The following is a 17,967-nucleotide window of genomic DNA, read 5'->3' as shown; positions in this document are numbered from 1 at the left end:
CATGAGACATGCACACCTAAAAGTCAGCACTGCAAGGTAACAACCAGACACATGCAAAACCTTTTTGCCTTGATCCAACCACAAACATAATGGCATTTACTATGCATTGACTATGCTGGCTCAGTTCTCAATGTCATGTGACTTAATCTGGCTGATACCTATTCAAGGTTCTTGTATGTGAATAACATTTTTCAACAATGACTGAAGTTGCCCTATGAGCAAACTGCAAAAGATTTTTACTACTGACAGTTTAATCTAAAGCAATCAAAAGCTCACTCACTACAAAATTTACAGTGAAATGGAGGAAACAGATGCAAATATTATACTAGTTAAAACTGTACTAAACAATTGTGACATGCAATTGCTATTTCTGAGAGGAATGATTCTGTTATAAGCATCAAATCTACACTGACGAAAAATGAATAGCTACGTTAGAATTCTTGTAGGATAACTGCCAGTTAGTCTGGCTCTGAAAATCAGCGGTGGAATTTGAAAACTTATTGCGGCAACTACTTGAACAAGAATATCACCCTCATATCTACATAAATTAACTTTATATGCTTTTAAAGCACTGTTTGTCATCTATCTTTCTGGAAAATAAATTTAATTGAGTTATACAATATATGTTGAAATTACAAGGAGTCAGACTGCTCAGCCAGAACTCATTTTCAGACAGTGAAAAGTACAGGACTGCTGAAATATATACAAAAACAATTCTAGCTTCCAGAAGTATTACTTGCTTCCTTAGGGAGGAAGATTGGAGTAAGGTTAGAAAGAAGGGGTAGACCTCTTGCTGCGGGTTGCTGAATCCCACTGTGCAAGGTGTACTCTAAAATGAATGGATGAAGCCAGGCAGCCAAAAGAGGAACACACTACCTAATGCACATACAACAAAAAACAGCTTCTGGAGTGATACCACTTGAGACTGTCCTTGTCCTTATCTGATAAAGCTTGACCCCAAACACAATGACAGTTTCTTGAATGTACAAGCCACACCATTCTGGTAATGTAGCCATTGAGTTAAGGGCCCAGAAAAGGCAAGAGAGGGTTCAATTGAGGGTGGCACTGAGTGGGCTGACAAAGTGAGGGCCAGTGGTGAGGGTGATGGAACCTCAAGAAGTGCTGGGTCTGGCAGTGGGGGCACCGGGGTTGCCAGTAAGGATGCTGGGATGTGAAGAGGCACCGAGCCCAGTGGCAAGGATGTCAGTGGGACTGGAAGGGCATGGGGGCTGCCAGTGCGAACACTGGTGGCACTGGGATCAAAAAGGTACCAGGCCCAGCAACAAGAATGCCAGTAACATTGGAACTGATGGACACGTGCTGTGCCTGGTAAGCACGCCGTGCCCAGTGGGCATGCCAGAGGTTGAGTTGTCAGAGGAGATCAGAACACAATTGACAGGGAACTCAAAGGCTTGGAGGAACTGTGTTAGCTGCACAAGGAATGTGGGCCACTAATCCAGGACAATCTTAAATTTCGGAGGAGGCAGAGGCGCTTTGTCTGTGTTGGAGCCAAGGCAGTGTTGGGACTGGCAAGCTGCCAGACGAGAAGCACCAAGGTACACTGTAAGAGCTGGATGTGAGGCAGAAGCTGTGATGAGATGTCACTCATGTGCAGCTGCCACTGTACACTGAATCAAATGAGTAAAGGTGTGGAGCAACTGCTGTATCAGCCACCTTTGTCACTGCACAAGCTGAGACAGAGACAGTTCAGACACTGGAATGAGTCATGACAAGTGTCAAATGATACCAGTCAACTTGACAACAGGGCTTCCTGCACAACTACTATGTCATGTAATGACTGAGAACTATAATGGCACAACCAGAAACTGCTACACAATCTAACTGTCCACACAAACACACAGTTTCCAGGTCAACTAATTTTGAACCATCAGCAGCAACCAGTGATGAACTGTTTCACTTGAAACTGTTTCACTAATGACAGCTACCTCCAGAATACAAAGGAACTGCAAACAGAATACATGGTAATCTATTTCCTTGTAGCCTACAAAAAAAGTGTACAGACACCAAGATGTTGTAACTCACACAAGAGAGATCCCAGTATTTAAAATAACACAACAGAAGTGAAATGGATGCAGTTAACAGAACAAACATCTAACTCAGCAAAACACCATAACAAATGAAAGTGTGTGCCCTACTGTTAGAGAGGAATTAATAATAACGTGCATTTTAAATGTGGACTGTGAAGAAATTCTGCACAAACAAATGAAGAGCCAAGGGCTCTAAGCTAAGAACAAATAGTAAAGAACAGTTAATGAGCACTAAGCAATATCTCCTACAGAAAATTGCATTAACAAGGAAATGGAAAGTGAGAAAAATGCAATGACCACGGGTCACTCAGAAGCAACATATAATGAACCCATCTAGCCACAATGCTGCAGAATGTAATAAGAGGACACACAAATGCAAGTAAGCCAAAGGAAACAGCCAACAACTGGGCTACATCTGGATGTGGAGCAGAACCATAAAAAATTCCAAGTAGAGGACACACGAACACACAGAGGAAGACTATCCAACTGAACACATGACACAGGGAATGATGTTCAGAACCAAATCAACCATAGTTTAATTACGTATGCTCATCACCAAAGCTTTTACCTCATTACCACTGTTGAATCCCATTGTGGGAGGTGCACGCTACAATGAATGGATGAAGCCAGGAAGCCAAAAGAACAATAGAACTTTATTACACAGTACCTCAGCCAGTATAACAGGAAACAGCTTCTGAAGTGATACCACTAAAGATTGTGCTGATCCAACAAGAGTTGACATCAAACACAATGACAGTTTCTTGAAGGTACAAGTCCCACTGTTATTCTAATTTAGAAACTGAGTTAAGTTCACTGTCTGTCCTAAGTCAGGTAGCACTGGTGTAGCCCAGAAATGTCTGTACATAGGCATAGTCCATGGCTGAAACACAAGCACAGACTCAGAAGTTTGGATGTTGTACACGAGGCTGCAAGCTCCGACTCGTTTGCTCTGTGCTCTGATGAATGGAACTCTGATTGTGGGACTGCTTGCACACTCAGCTCTGGCCCAGAGAAGCGTAGCCTGATTGGCAAGTGACTGGGTGGCGTCCTACAAAGCTGTCTGGCAGAAGAATACTAGGAAATTGTGATAATGTCATATGGCTCACGGAGGTAAGCTAGTGTCAGTGACAGCAGAGCTGTACCGGCGGATGTGGGGCCACTGGATTCGCAATAGCTGCTGCAAGCGTGACATGCTGCAATTGAATTACAAGTACCTTGGAGGGCAGCAATGCAGCTTGTGTGGTTGGTGGCTGGACTGCAAGGTGTCACTCAGTCACTACACAAATGACCTGTTCCTTCTTTCTAACTCTCTCCAATCTATCACCCTTTCCTCCTTGGGGAAGAGGCCCAGATAATTTTTTGTGCTTCTTCACTTTGCGTCTATCAGTGATACTTAAAATTTTACCCTCTGAAAGTAAGTGATAGCCATCCACTCTATTTCACAATTTTATATTTTCCTCGAGTGAATTTTGCTTTGGACAAATTCCATTGTTCAGTTTCTCTTCACATAAGGTTACATTATTTACTCTAAACAATAAATACTCACTCATCCTTTCCAGCAAGCATGGCTGCGTGTTTCATGTACCAAATTGCTACATTGTAACTCATGTTAGCACCCTCAAAATATGAGTCTCTCATCAACCTGAAAGAAGAAAATACACTTTGCACACACTCAGAAGACTGGTTGTAAAAAGCAGGAATATACATACAAAGAGTTTTGTAAACTTACTGCGGTTTATTTCCCAGCAGAGTGTGTGTCCACTTAAAAAGCACGCTATAACGCATCTTACTTTCTACTCCAGTATTTTTACTGTCAGGTGAAGTTAAAAAACCAATAAAAATAGCCATATACTGATTGAAAGCAACATCAACGGTCTCCGGAGCATGGTTGGCATCTGGAAATAACTGAATAAGCCGTGCTCTGGACTGCTTCAGGTCACTGTAAATAAAAGAAATACCAGTAAGTCTAATTCAGATATGCAATCACTCATTTAAATTTGAGCTCAAAAATGCTTAAAACTGTTTACTTGGCCATAAACATATATATCATACGGAGATGACAATATCAAATGGTTAGGGGCTTCCTGTGAAGTCACTATTGTTGCATCTACACTGACACAAGAACAGATACAACCTTTGTGAAGTGTGGCAACATGTGGTGAAGCATCTCTGGGCTTCGCTATGAGTTTCCTGGTTGCTTGTTTTGAGTGCCCGGCAGTGTAGGGGTCATTTAAGTGGAATCTACAGATGCAGTCAGTCATGAACAGTCAGTTGGAAGAAGCAGTGAAATGGTGGCCAAGCTGAGTACTGAATTTTATGGCCTCATCTCGAGCAAAGTGTAATAATAATACTGAAAAATATTACACAAGAAGGCTATGTCATTCAAAGTTTGATTTGGATCTTGTGGGCTAATTCTGTCACTATAATTCAATAACTGGGTCTAGCAAAAGACTTAATAGTTTGTTCCAGTCAATTGTGCTTAATGAACTCAACCCAACCAGTTGTCATAGAGGTGCTACCCAAAATTTTCGGGTCTGGTGCTGCCATCTGTTGAAAACCTTACCTTTGGACTAATGGTCACCATCACCCTTGAAGTAGTTCCCATCTACACGTACACACCAGTCCCAGCGCTTCTGCTACTGGTCAAACGTTTTCTGGAAGTCCTGTTCTTTGAGGGCATTTATCACTACCAGATATGCTTCTTGAACCCTCTCTAGAGTGCCGAACCAATGGCCTTTCAACTCGAGTTTCAGTTTTGGGGATAGCGCAAAGTCGCAAGGTGCCAAATCTGGCGAGTACAGTGGTTGGGGTACAATCACCATGTTGTCTTTTGCCAAAAAGGTCCTGGTGAGCAAGGATGTGTGACAGGGTGCATTGTCATGATGCAGCAGCCAGTTCCCTTGATGCCAAAGTTTGGGCCATTGTCACCGCTCGTTTTCATGGAGCCATCGCAAAACGTCACAGTAGTACGCGGAATTCATTGTTTGGTTGGGTGGGACAAATTCTTTGTGCACAATTCCCTTGGTATTAAAGAAAACAATGATCATGCTCTTCACTTTGCTCTTCACCTGTCTCGCTTTTTTGGATCTTGGAGAGCCCAGGCTCTTTCACTGGGACAATTGTTGCTTTGTCTCTGGGTCATAACCGTAAATCCAGCTCTCGTCGCCGGTGATAAGCCATGACATGAAGGTTGGATCATCAGATGCGGTCTGACAAAGATCCGTGCACACTTTAACACGCTGTCCTTCTGATCGGCAGTCAAGATCCTTGGCACAAATTTTGCGGCGACACGATGCATGCCCAATTCATCAGTCAACATTTGTTGGCATGTCCCATAGCCAATACCCACTTCATCTACAAGATCTTGAATGGTTTGATGTCAATCCGCATGAACCAACTGTTGAAGTTTGGCAACAATGTCTGGCGTTGTGCGGCTAACGGGCCTTCCAGTGTGAGCATCATCTTCAACGTCTGTACAGCCTGCCCTGAACTGAGCATGGCACTCAAATACAGATGTATGGCTCATGCTCTGTCCCCCAAACACTTGTTGAATCACTGCGAGGGTCTCCGTAACACTTTTCCCGAGATTTGCTCAGAATTTGATACACATGCGCTGTTCTGTTCGCGGATCCATCGTAAAATCGCCACACAACAAACACAGAGTATTACGGAAATCACTGTGGACACGCAACACATACTCCCAGCTGAATGCCACTCCGCACACTGACTCATCAGATATGCAGCTCTCGTCACCTAGCGGTGCAAAGACCCACTACTCCTACTTTCCAGATGGCAGCACCGGTCCCGAAAATTTTGGATTTCACCTCATGTAATGGTAATTGACAAATAATTAGTAACTGACAAGGAGAGGAGTAACTATAAAGAATGTGAGCATGTGGACAGCTCACAACTTCCACTAGTTACTAATGCTACAAATGAGGTTCAGCCTACGAGCCCAGGCTGCAGTTTTGATAAGTACACAACAGATATTGCACATCAGGTTTTGCAATGGAAAGTTTCTTTAGTGAAATCATGTGTCACCCAAATTCCATTTTAGTACTTTAACCACTGCACCACTTCACTTGGTAGGATACTATTGTCATTCTAATAATACCACATGCATAATTAAGATTAAATTGAATAAATGCCCTAAAAACTTGGTAGACATCATCCATCTGCTCTTCAGTTGCTTCTACCAGCTCATAAAAACTTACGGTCTTTAACACCGTCATCTTAATGTTTCTCAGGAGTGATAAACTACATGGTACTTATGAGGCTTAGAACTTCACTGACTTGCCAAAATCTTGAATCATGTCTTCACATTACAAGTGAAAGTAATTAAAAATGCTTCAAACAAGCAAAAATTCACCAAACACTCTGTGTATATGATTAGTTTCTCCTTTCGACTCACTCAGCTACTAATAGTGTAAAAAGAGTGGACTTTTTATGAAGTTTAATACTGTGTAATGAAATGAAGTAAATTCTGACATCAGTCACAATTGGGAAATGAAATGAACTCAGTGGTGACAGTGAAAATCTGTGTAGGGTTGGGAATCGGACAAAGATTTCCTGCTTTATGTGAGTAGTCACTTTAACTGCTTTGGTTATCTGAGCATACTTTCTGCCTGATCCAAACTCCTGACCTGTTGCACACTACTTACGCAGTGCCTCCTGCCATCATACAACACTATGTAAGTAGGAAGGGGCAAGTCAGAAATTTGGGTCAGATGGAAAGTGTGCTTCAATAGCTGAAGCAGGTAAGGGTCAGAGTACAGGCCTGGCACTAATTTTCACTTACTGCCATTGAAATCATTTAACTGCCCAACTGAAGCTGAGGCACAATTTATTTCATCTCATAATGTATAAGTATGGCTGTAGGATCAAAAATAGTATCTGTTCTTTTGTACAGACATCACACATATATCATTCCTAGCAAATCTAACAAAGTTTCACAGTTGCTAAATATGTCTGGTAATTGGATATACATCCAAATGCCCTCCTCCCCTATTTCTGTCCGTCACTTCTCCCCCCTCTTTCTGCCCATCTCCTCCTTCTCTCTCTCTCTCTCTCTCTCTCTCTCTCTCTCTCTCTCTCTCTCTCCCCATTTTCTCCTCCTTTCGCTGTCCATCTCTTCCCTCCCCCCTCTCTACATACACTTCCTGCCCCCCTCCCTTCCATTATTCACTTGGTTTGTTGGTTGGTTGGGGGGAAGGGACCAAACAATGAGATCATCAGTCCCTCAATCCAAGCATGGTGCATCTGAAAGTAGATGTCCACCCATAACATTTTGTGATCTAGATGACAGGTTCACAATAGTGAAAACGAAAAGGCTAAAAACTTAATGAATATCTTTGTTTCATCAATAATAAAAGCAAGATGAAGAAGATAGGGAATTCATAAAGTGGGCATTCCCTGTGTTCTTTATGTGATACGAAACATTCCACCCACAGCTGTCCCACCCCTTATCCATTGAAGTCATGGGTGCTCACTATCCAACAAAATGTGACACCAAGAATAGAAAATTGAGTATGGCAGAAAGGAGGTGAATTGAAACTAAAAGTGATTAAAACAGAGTAAAAGAGGGATGAAAGAGTAGCCTGGTCAAGGAGGTAGGGTTGGGGATCCCCAAGACCTAGCATACAGCAGGAGAACCCCATCCTCAACCTTTGTGCCCCTGACCTGGAGGTAGATTAAAGCCTCATAATTGAGAATAAAAACCACTTTCACGGAGACAATTGAGAACCAGTTTAAGCATCCATGAATAATACACCAATATTAGAGGCAATGAGTTCGAAAGTTTATGCTTAGCATGTAGAGCCAAAAGGGGGGTTGGGGGAGGGAGGGGGGGGGTTGCACTCCACTACGATATGAGCTACTGTCTGTAAGACTCCACAGCGACAATGTGGGTGTTACTCATAAAACAGTAAAAAAACTATGGATCAACCTGCTATGTCTGATGTGGACACAACAAAGGTCTGTGGATTCCTTCTGGGGGAAGCGGAAGGAAGAGCACCTTGTTGCGTCAGTCTCCTTGAGAGTTCAGAGTTTACTAGATGGGGCAGTAGACCACTAGATATCGTTCCACTTCCAAGTGAGCATAGATCTTATGTGCAGCTGCAAATCTGAACTTCGAAGTGGCAAAGTGAATGGGGGTGAGTCAGTGCTCCAGCAGCCAGTCAACCTGCCAGTCATTCACCAGGATACCCCCATAACTTGGGAGACAGAGAAAGACAAGTGAGGAGGCAGAGTGAAGGAGGTCAGCAAGGTCATGAATAAAGGATACCAAACGGTGGCAAGAGTAGCATTGGTAAACAGCCTGCAGACTGCTCATCGAATCAGTACATATTAAAACACAATTAAGGTAGACATGTTTAATAAACTGGAGGGCTCAGCAAATGGCCATCATCTCTGCTGTAAACACACTACATGTTTCTTGCAGTGAGTGGTGTTCCATACTGACAGGGTATGTAATAGCACATCTCTTCTGATCCACAGTTTTCGAGCCCTTGGTGTAAAAGATATAAGCACACTGGAACTCTTAAAGAACTGGACGTAACAGATCCCAGCAGGTCATGGGGGTGACAGAACTTCAGAATCTTGGTAGAGACTGGTCCTTATCTGTGACTTGGACACCATCCAAGGAGGTGAACAAGGAGGGGGAGGGGGGGGGCAAGAGGTGGGGATGGGGGTGGGGGTGGAGGCTAGAAAACACAGAGAGCACAATCCAGGGAGGGGAGATGGAGGTCTTAGCAGAAGGAAGCAAGGCACATTCCAACTGGAAGCCCCACCTGAGGGCACGAATCAAGATGACAACACCCCTCATATGTAAAGAGAATGGGATACATGTGATGACCATGTAATTCTCGAACGGGAATTACATTTGTGACCAAGAGCTGGTGTCACTGAATCTGAAGAGCGAAGATCCCTGCTTCAATAAGCTATGGGACCAGCTGAAAAGGCACCTGTGGCCAGATGTTTGCCTTGATGGTGGACTGGGTCTAACAGCTGAACGAACCGCCAAGCCATAAAGCTGGAAAACATAGTTCAGACAGGACAAAACCAGGGCCCGGTCTTCAGGTGGCAAATAGGGGGCAGCCAGGTCAGCTTTTTACCAAAAAGGTGGCCAAAATAAAAAAAAAAGGGACTGTACTACAATGTCCACATGCCGAGTGCTTAAGTGGAGTTCTGGGTCAGGAAAGACTGTGATATGATGGCAGAAATGCACAATCTGCATTTTTTGTACAACAGAATTGGAAACCAAGGAAAGAGCCCATGCAAAGCACCACTGGATAGTACCTTGAAGCTGGTGCCCAGCAGAGGGGACCTAATGGAGAGCTGTACCAAATGCAAAAATCATCAATATACAATGCATGTGTAGCCAGTGGCCCAACAGACGTCACTAACCCATTGATGATGATGAGGAAAAGAGCGACACTCAAAGCAGAACCTGTGGGGAGTTGAGTGAAGTGCTGACTCTCACATGGAACAACTGGTGGAATAAAAACTGATGAATAAGAATTGGTAGGGGTGGAGTAGAATGTGATGATGCCAAGTGTCATACACCTTATGTAGGTCAAATAGACTGAAAAAAGATGTTGGCGTTTAGAAAAAGCCTGTCATTTGTGTGGATTGTCCCTCCCAGAAACAAAACTACCGGGGAGCAGGGGGGGGGGGGGGGGGGGCGGACCCCAAGATTTGAGAAGCTGGTGGAATCTGCAGGCACAACCATCCTTTCAGGAAGCTTACAGAGTACATTTGCTCAGGCTAATCTGCTGGTAACTATCGAGAGACGTTGGGTTCTTGCCTGGCTTCAAGACTAGGACAACAATGCTAACTTGCCAATGTGAGGGGAAGGCACCTTGGGTCCAAAGATGATTAAAGGCCCCGAGGAGATGTTGAGGAATATACAAGTGTTGGATTATTTGAATGTCAACTGAATCAGGGCCTGCACCTTTGTCATGGGATCTGGCAAGTGTTTCAAGTAGTTACCAGTCAGTGAAAGTTTCATAATAGTGTTCAGCTTGGTGGGGTGTGAAACCTAAGTGGACATCTTCAACTTGTCATTTCTGCAGTAGGAATGGAACCTCAAAGGAAAAGGACGCTGATGTTGTCGCAAAGTGGGTCGCAACGTGTTCTGTAAGAACCAACGAATTGGTCAAAGCCCACCCGGCAGGACTAGACCCAGAACAGCTGTTGAATGTTGGTAATCCATAAGGCCACAGAACTAAGCCACATCTGATACGAAAAGGCGTACATCTCCATGGAGGAGACGTAGTGCTCCCAGCATTCCTTCTTATTCTGTCATTAAATAATGAGACTTACCATGACGTTGCTTCAAAGTGATAACATTGGTTTGGGAAGGATGTTGTTTGAATCCGTGCAGAGCTGGTCTGCAATCCTGAATAGCTAGGTAATGTCTTTGGCCCATCATGGCACTGGCTGACAGTGCAGGGAATCTGTAGAAAGGGGGATAGCTGTAGTTCCAGTGGCATGGATGATCATGTCTGAGACGCCTTGTACAATTTCATCAATAGAGAGGTGGTGAATGTAACAGTAGAGGCATACAAAAGTCATTTGGCTCTGTGAAGTACTCAATGTGGTAGTCAGTCTGTCTGGCGGTGGCAAGGAAATGGTAGGATCACCAGAAAGTGGTCACAGTCACAAAGCTCATTGTGTTGTGACCAATGTAGCAAAATGGCTAGATTTGGGGAAGAGATTGTTAGATTGACAGCGGAGAAGGTGCCATGGGCGGCACTAAAGTGGGTAAGAGACTCATTATTGAGGAGGCACAGTTCATGACCTGTGAAAAGCTGGTCAGTTAGAAGGTCCCTGCGAGGTGAAGTGGTACACTCTCATTTTCGGGCGGGGGGGTGATTGCATTCCCTCTCTGTCTGTCTCCTCCCCTTCTCTCTCTATGACCTCCATCATTGCTTATTGTTATTGCAAACGAAACCTCGACTGGGGATTGAAGTTGTTTACAATGGATGGCTGAATTGTTTGGGGTCATCGGTATACAGCGTATGAGAGAGAGATCTCTCCATCTAATGGATCTGTGAGGATGGTAGCTTCAATAACACTGTTTCCAATAGTTTTAATTTTAAGCTGTGAAGGGTTAGGATTACAAAGTTAGCCATAAATGCTACTTTCCCATTTTACATTACAACCAACTACAAGCAAGCAAACAAAACAGCACATTGTTCTGTATACCTTTTTGTGTAAAATTATATATAAGGAGCAATAATACATGTGGGAGAAACAGTTTATCTAATGCTGGAAATGTTCTGATATTGTAGTTAAGGCTGACTATAAAAAAGAATATGGAACCACACATTTTTGCAGCACAACATGCATTTTCTTTTTCAGAGTCGGTTTTAACAGAAAACCTGTACAAGGTTACTTTAAAAAAAATTAGGTAATTTTCATCCAAATGTTTATTAGAGTATTGTGTAAAAATTTGCAGTAAATCAGTAAAGAACTTTTCGAGATTTTGCTAATAATGTTTTCTCTTTATATATTACATATATTTATATACCATATGTAGTTTTAAAAAATATGTAGCCTATGTCTGCCTGAACATGTCTTAGAGTATAGTGTAAGGTTTTGAAGTAAATATGTCAAGCTCGAAGTAAATCACTGAAGAACATTTTGAGATTTTTGCTGATATTTTTGCTAACAACTTTTCCAATTTTTGAGTGTGTGCTCACAACCTTAAACAACAACTTGTCTTTGTATAGTAGTACATACAAAAATTCGTATACCATGCATATTCAAACAAATATTTAGCTTGTGTCCATCTGAACATTTATTAGAGCATTGTGTAAATGTTTGAAGTTAACTTGTCAAGAACTTTTCAAGATATTTATCAAATAACATTTCACTGTTTGTTACATATATCTAGCCTGTGCCCATCCAAATGCTTATTAGATCATCTTGTAAAAATCTGAAATAAATTGGTCAAGAACATTTTGAGAGATTTTGTTACTAACGTTTTGTCTGACCGTTTGCAGAGTACTGTGTAAAAAATTTGGAGTATATCTATCAAGAAATTTTAGAAATTTTTGGTAACAATGTTAAACAATGACTCATTTTTATATAGTAGTACAGATTTGGTTTACAGTAATGGAAGATAGAGCGATGCTTTGCATGCTGCCCTATTGGACGTTATTCTCTTAGGCGAATGTAAGTGAAGTATTATGCCAACTTCATACAAGTAACAACATGCTGTGATATACAACTGCAGAAAGAATGGCAAATGGTCACAGAGGTCCCAGCCATTAAACTGTCTCAGGTCAATGTTCCTACAAGTCATGCCAAATGCCTTAATCACATGGGGGAAAAAAGAAGAAGAAGAAGAAGAAGAAGAAGAAGAAAAAAAAAAAACTTACACGACTTTTCAATGTCTGACTACAGCTGGGTGAGTTTATCAAGAGATCTATGGCACTTTTCAAATAAACACTGGATTTGAATGATGAAGTCCCGTGATTCAAGAACCCATAAAAGATGCAAGTTTATAATTTGCTAAAGAATCCCATCACGTGGGGGGATACCGGGAGATCTACATTGATGAAATCATGGAAAATATTATAACTGATCATGGAGTTAATATCTTCCCCTGGTTTGAAAATCAGTATGGTCTCTTTCCACAAGCCCAGATAGCCAGGATATAAACCTTGCCACAAACTCTGACCTGTTTATTTAGTACTGATGCCAGACGAACAGATGATATCCAACACAGATTAGGTCAGCAGCCTCCAGATGGCGCCACCAGGAATAGCTTCGTAAATCTCTCATGCGCACGACTCTCTCTCTCTCTCTCTCTCTCTCTCTCTCTCTCTCTCTCTCTCTCTGTGTGTGTGTGTGTGTGTGTGTGTGTGTGTGTGTGTGTGTGAGAGAGAGAGAGAGAGAGAGAGAGAGAGAGAGAGAGAGAGAGAGAGAGAGAGAGAGAGAGAGAGAGTACACTGACCCAGACAGAAAGGGAATACTGAACCCCAAATACAGGTATACATAATGATAACGTTCGATTTAAATAGAGAGGAGAGATGGAAGGAAGGCTGTGAACACTAAACGGGGAATTTTTTCTATCTCCATCTTTCGTTTTTTAATTATTGTTGGTCCTACAATGTGGATTCTTATTAAGCAGCATTATCTTTTTTGTGTGGAACTGGAAATGTGAAACTGAAATTATATTATCATTACAGTCAAAGCATTAATGTTTAGGCCATGGGATACATTTTAACATGCAATTTTATAATTTCTTTACATCACTGTGGCTTCTTCCTTTCTTAAATCACAATTAGGAAGACTATATCAAGGAATCTCCTGTAATTACAATTCAAGAAACTTGCTGAATGGACTTGCCAAGATAGAGCTCCTACACGCCACTTGTCTAGTCAGTGCTATTTTACTCAGTATCTGACGGGAAGTTGATGTTCACTTTATTTTCTTGCTTTTTACACTGTGTACATTCTTTGTGTAACTTGGTGGCAATGGTGTCATCACATGCTGTTGCTGTGGAGAAACTGCATATCAGCTGGGCCATTAAAAATGAGAGGTGCTATATAGAGATCCTACTTCTGAGAGTCCTTCAGTGTCCCACTCCAAGATTTTACTTGTCTCAGTGTGAGAGGCAGGTTCTCTATGCTTCTGGCTGCTCAAAGCAGAAATTATTTGTGACAATAGGTCATCTGGTAATCTGTGTGTATTATTTTTTTCAAATGATATCGGGCAATCCTGGAAACTGGTAGATTAATTGTGGCAGTTGTTACTACTATTTCAGCAGAATCTGGGCGAACGTACATGAAAGGATTCTGGCATATATTGGAAACTTCATTGTTAAGGGAGAGATGTTCAGGGAAACAGCAGTAAGACAGAAAAAGAAACTTAAAGATGTTTAGTCTCCATGTTCTTGGGTTATCTTCAGCTTTGAGCAATAATTATTGGAAGCACTGATGAATCAAAGATAGGCCAGAGTTGTATTTGGATTTGCATCGTTACCACATCCAGAGAAGCTATGAGACAAACTTGACTGGGTATTATGTAGAATTGAAATGCCAAACTAGATAGGTTCATTCTACTCTATGAGCATGAGCATTCAGTCAAGCAGCAGGATGCATATGGAATGCCCATAACAGTTGGATCTCTTTGAATGTACTGTACTTATCTCTACTAAAGGCCCAACTGAGCCTGACAAGGTCAGTACACATTCAATCCGTATATCAATTATCATAGTCAGACTGAAAAATTGTAGACAAGTGTTTTTACTAGCTACTTGTGCTAAGCAGCATCTCACTTCCAGCACAGCTTTGAAAGTATTGTAAACAGATTTCTTGGTCATTCTATTGTACTGTAGTGTGATTCCAAATTGCTGGCTATTAAGTGGAAGAGTTATCAGTGTGCTACTAAGGGTGGAGATAATTAGTTGATGATACACTCAGAAAGATATTGCACCAATCTTTATCTCAATAACTACTTAGATAACCCAACAGAGATAGTAACATCTTAAGACATTCCAGCAACTAACAAAACCAATGTCTTTGGCGCAGTTAGCATATATTTAAAGATCAGCAGCCACAAATTACCCGCCGCATGGATAGATTACAGTTGAAACAGTCGTTAGAAGGCTAAAAATGGGTCTTTTGTTGGAAAAAAAGAGGAATCTTTTGTAGATATGCAGAACTTAAATCATATTAAAACCGCCAATGACAAATTAATATTATAGGTAAGCATAGGAGATGAAATAATGAATTAAAATTTGTCCCACGGCTGGGCCTTGAATCTGGATCTCCTGCTTACTAGGCAATGTAATTCCATTATATGATAACAGACATCAAGGAATTAATAGACTGGCAATAGTTTCGTAACAGATGAATACAGATCATGCGAATATGTAACAAAAAAGCTCAGAAAACCTAAATGGAAATTGTTGGAGTTGAGATGAGATTGTTATTGCAAAACCCTGTGGGGTAAATTTAGAGAACTAGTGCTCAAGAATTGTTCATGCAACAATTATACTGCCTTGATTAGTTACCTTGTGATTAACTGATTGGTTGGAGGGTAAGGGAATAAACAGTAGGGTCATCAGTCACTTGTTCATGGATTAGTCCATATGGAGCTAGTAATGTCAACTACAAATTTGGTCATTTACAATAGTATGTAGGAGAGGTAAAATATGAGGCACTGAGAGCAATGCCAACATCAGAGAGAAGAAGTAACTGAGTGAATGTATGCCCCCACCAACTCAACACAGGGGCTAGACAGAAACTGAATACATAATTTCTTCTATCTAGGTAGTGAAGATCAGTAACTGTAAAACTGAAAAGCCTAAAAACATAATGAATGTCAGTAGGACTGACAATAGTAAATTAAGGTAAGAGAAATAGTCAGAGACAGGGAGTGATTGCTGTTGATTTATTTTCAACATCATTTAAAAAAATTACCTGTTAGGGGAAAAAAAAACAACTGATTTAAGCTACAACTTTAGTCGTGATTTGTACAACAGTCTCATGTGACACATGAAAACCAAAATCAGATTTGAAATTAGAATGAAAAACACTTGAAGTATCACTTTACAGTCATAAAACTTTGTTCCAAAAGTTTTAAAATGCAGCATAGCGATACCTAGGCACTGCGTTACAACGTGGCATGAAATGGAATGAGCACGTGTGGGTAGTAGTAGGTAAGGCGAATGGTCAGCTTCAGTTTACTGGGAGAGCTTCAGGAAACAGTAGCTTATCTACAAAGGAGTCCACATATAGAACACTTATGTGACCCATTTTTGAGTACTGCTTGTGTGTTTGGGATCCCCACCATGTCATATTAAAGGGAGACATCAATCCAATTCAGAAATGTGCAGCTAGATCTGTTACCAATAACTCTGATCAACTTCCATGTGTAACGGAAATGCTTCATGAACTCAAATGGGAATCACTGGTGCGAACGCAACATTCTTTTTGTGAAACACTATTGAGAAACTTTAAGAACAGTAATTTGCAGTTGCCTGTAGAACAATGCTACTGATTCCAATGTACATTTTATGTAGGGACTGCGGAAATAAGGTAAGAGAAATTACGGCTCATGTGGAGGCTTATAAACAGTCTTTTTTTGCTCTCACTCCCTTTGTGATTGAAAGAGGAAAAGAAATGACTAGTAGTGGTACATGGTATCCTCTGCCATGCAGAATATGGTTGCTTGCAGAGCATAAAGATGTAGTTTAGGAAATTGTTTTATGGTGAGTAGGAGTTGGTACTACTGGAACTGAAAAGGCAGGATCACCACTTTGTAGAGAAGACTGCCTATGGGGATAGTTCATAAGGTGTTAAGGGTCATACTCCAAGATGAAGTACTGAGTCCAACAATGCCAGAGCCAAAGGTTCTGTTTTGTTTTGTTGTAGGGTGCAAAAACAACTAAGGTCATACACGCCCGTGTCAGAACCTTAGAACACTAAGACGAAAAAGGAGTTAGACCAACTACTCGTTAAACCCAATTGACAGAAGGAAAAACAGCTACAAAAAAAGGACTTCGTCTTTGAGAAAGGTCCACAAAATGCACTGTAGGGACAACAGAGGTCCTGTACTAAAGATTAAATATCCTTTGCCATATTGCTATGATGAGTAAAAAATAAAACACGGTCTACAACACACAAGTCATTTGCTAAAATGGCTGATAAATCAGACAGTAAACATACACTTAAGTGGTTAAAAAAAGGGTATTCACCCAGGAAATAGCACGTTGTTAAGTTTGATGACAATGTGCCCAAAGTGGTGGAGGATCACCACTTAACAAATGGCAATGGCTGAAACAACAGCGTCCAATACGTAATCTAGCTAAAATGATCTTCTCATGGTGAGAAGGTCAAGAGGAGGTTGCCCAAGCAGCTGGGAGAGATTTAATAACCCGCAACTTCTTCTCTGAAGGGAGGACCAGTGGTGATGGCTATGTCACACCACCTGCAGATAGATGGCAATGCGGAGATCATTACAAGGAATGGAGGTAGCAGGCCGAGGTAGGAGGACTGCAGACTAGGCAGTAGCATTAGCTGTCTCATTTCCTGTCAGACTGACATGACCAGGGACCCACATAAACATCACAGTGACTCCCTGAAACGTGAGCAAGTGAAAGTTCTTGGACCCGTTGCACTAACAGATGGACTGTGTACAGCACACAGAGGCTCTGAAGGGCACTAGGAGAATAGGAGCAGATGACACAATTGAAAGGCCTGTGCCACTGGATGTACTGCGTGGCCTGATACAGGGTGAAGAGCTGTGTTGTAAATACTGAGCAGTGGTCTGGAATCCGAAAACGAAAAAGGTCGGTGCACACCCACCACTGTCAGTCCGAGAGCCATCAATGTACACGAAAGTATTATCACTAAGCTCCAAGCAAAGGTCGAGAAATTTACAGCGATAGATAGAATCTGGAGTAGTGTCCTTAGAAAGCGAATGAAGACCAAGGTGAACATGGGCTACCACACAAAGCCAAGGTGGTGAAGGATTCACACTCATGAGGAATGTGGCAGGTAGTATGAAGCTAAGCTGCCAGAACAATAGCACAAAGCAAACTCCATGAGGTAACAGAGAAGAGGGACGCGCCCCATATTGGCAGTCAAAGGAGTTATCGAAGAAGGAGGCATAGGATGGGTGGCCAGGCATGGCAGACAAACGACATGTGTATCTGCTAGACAAACAACATGTGTATCTGCTGAGGAGAACATCATGTCAGTATGACAGTGGTAATTCAGCAGCTTCTGCAAACATACTTTCAATTGGACTAATGTAAAAATGGATCCTTCGCCAAATGGGTGCCACAATGGCAGCTTGTATTTAGACAGCATAAGATGGACAGATGTGCAGATACATAAATGAAACACACATAGTCTAGCTTCAAACAGACAAGGGACTGGTACAAATGGAGGAGGGTGGT

General features: G+C 41.8%; 1 protein-coding gene across 1 annotated transcript in view; it reads right to left on the bottom strand.

The window, feature by feature from the left end:
* LOC126162690 (BRO1 domain-containing protein BROX-like) overlaps nucleotides 1-17,967 on the bottom strand; it is a 126,771-nt gene that overhangs the window by 67,028 nt on the left and 41,776 nt on the right. Inside the window, exons 2-3 of the mRNA XM_049919343.1 lie at nucleotides 3,778-3,987; nucleotides 3,595-3,690 (exon numbers count right to left, since the gene is read on the bottom strand). Of these exons, the coding sequence (XP_049775300.1) occupies nucleotides 3,595-3,690; nucleotides 3,778-3,987 (306 nt within the window). The remainder of the gene's footprint in view (nucleotides 1-3,594; nucleotides 3,691-3,777; nucleotides 3,988-17,967) is intronic.

Source organism: Schistocerca cancellata, chromosome 2 (genome assembly GCF_023864275.1).
Source record: "Schistocerca cancellata isolate TAMUIC-IGC-003103 chromosome 2, iqSchCanc2.1, whole genome shotgun sequence".
NCBI classification, from domain to species: domain Eukaryota; kingdom Metazoa; phylum Arthropoda; class Insecta; order Orthoptera; family Acrididae; genus Schistocerca; species Schistocerca cancellata.
Note: the sequence above shows the minus strand (reverse complement) of the source record. Positions and strands in the feature narration are given on the sequence as shown.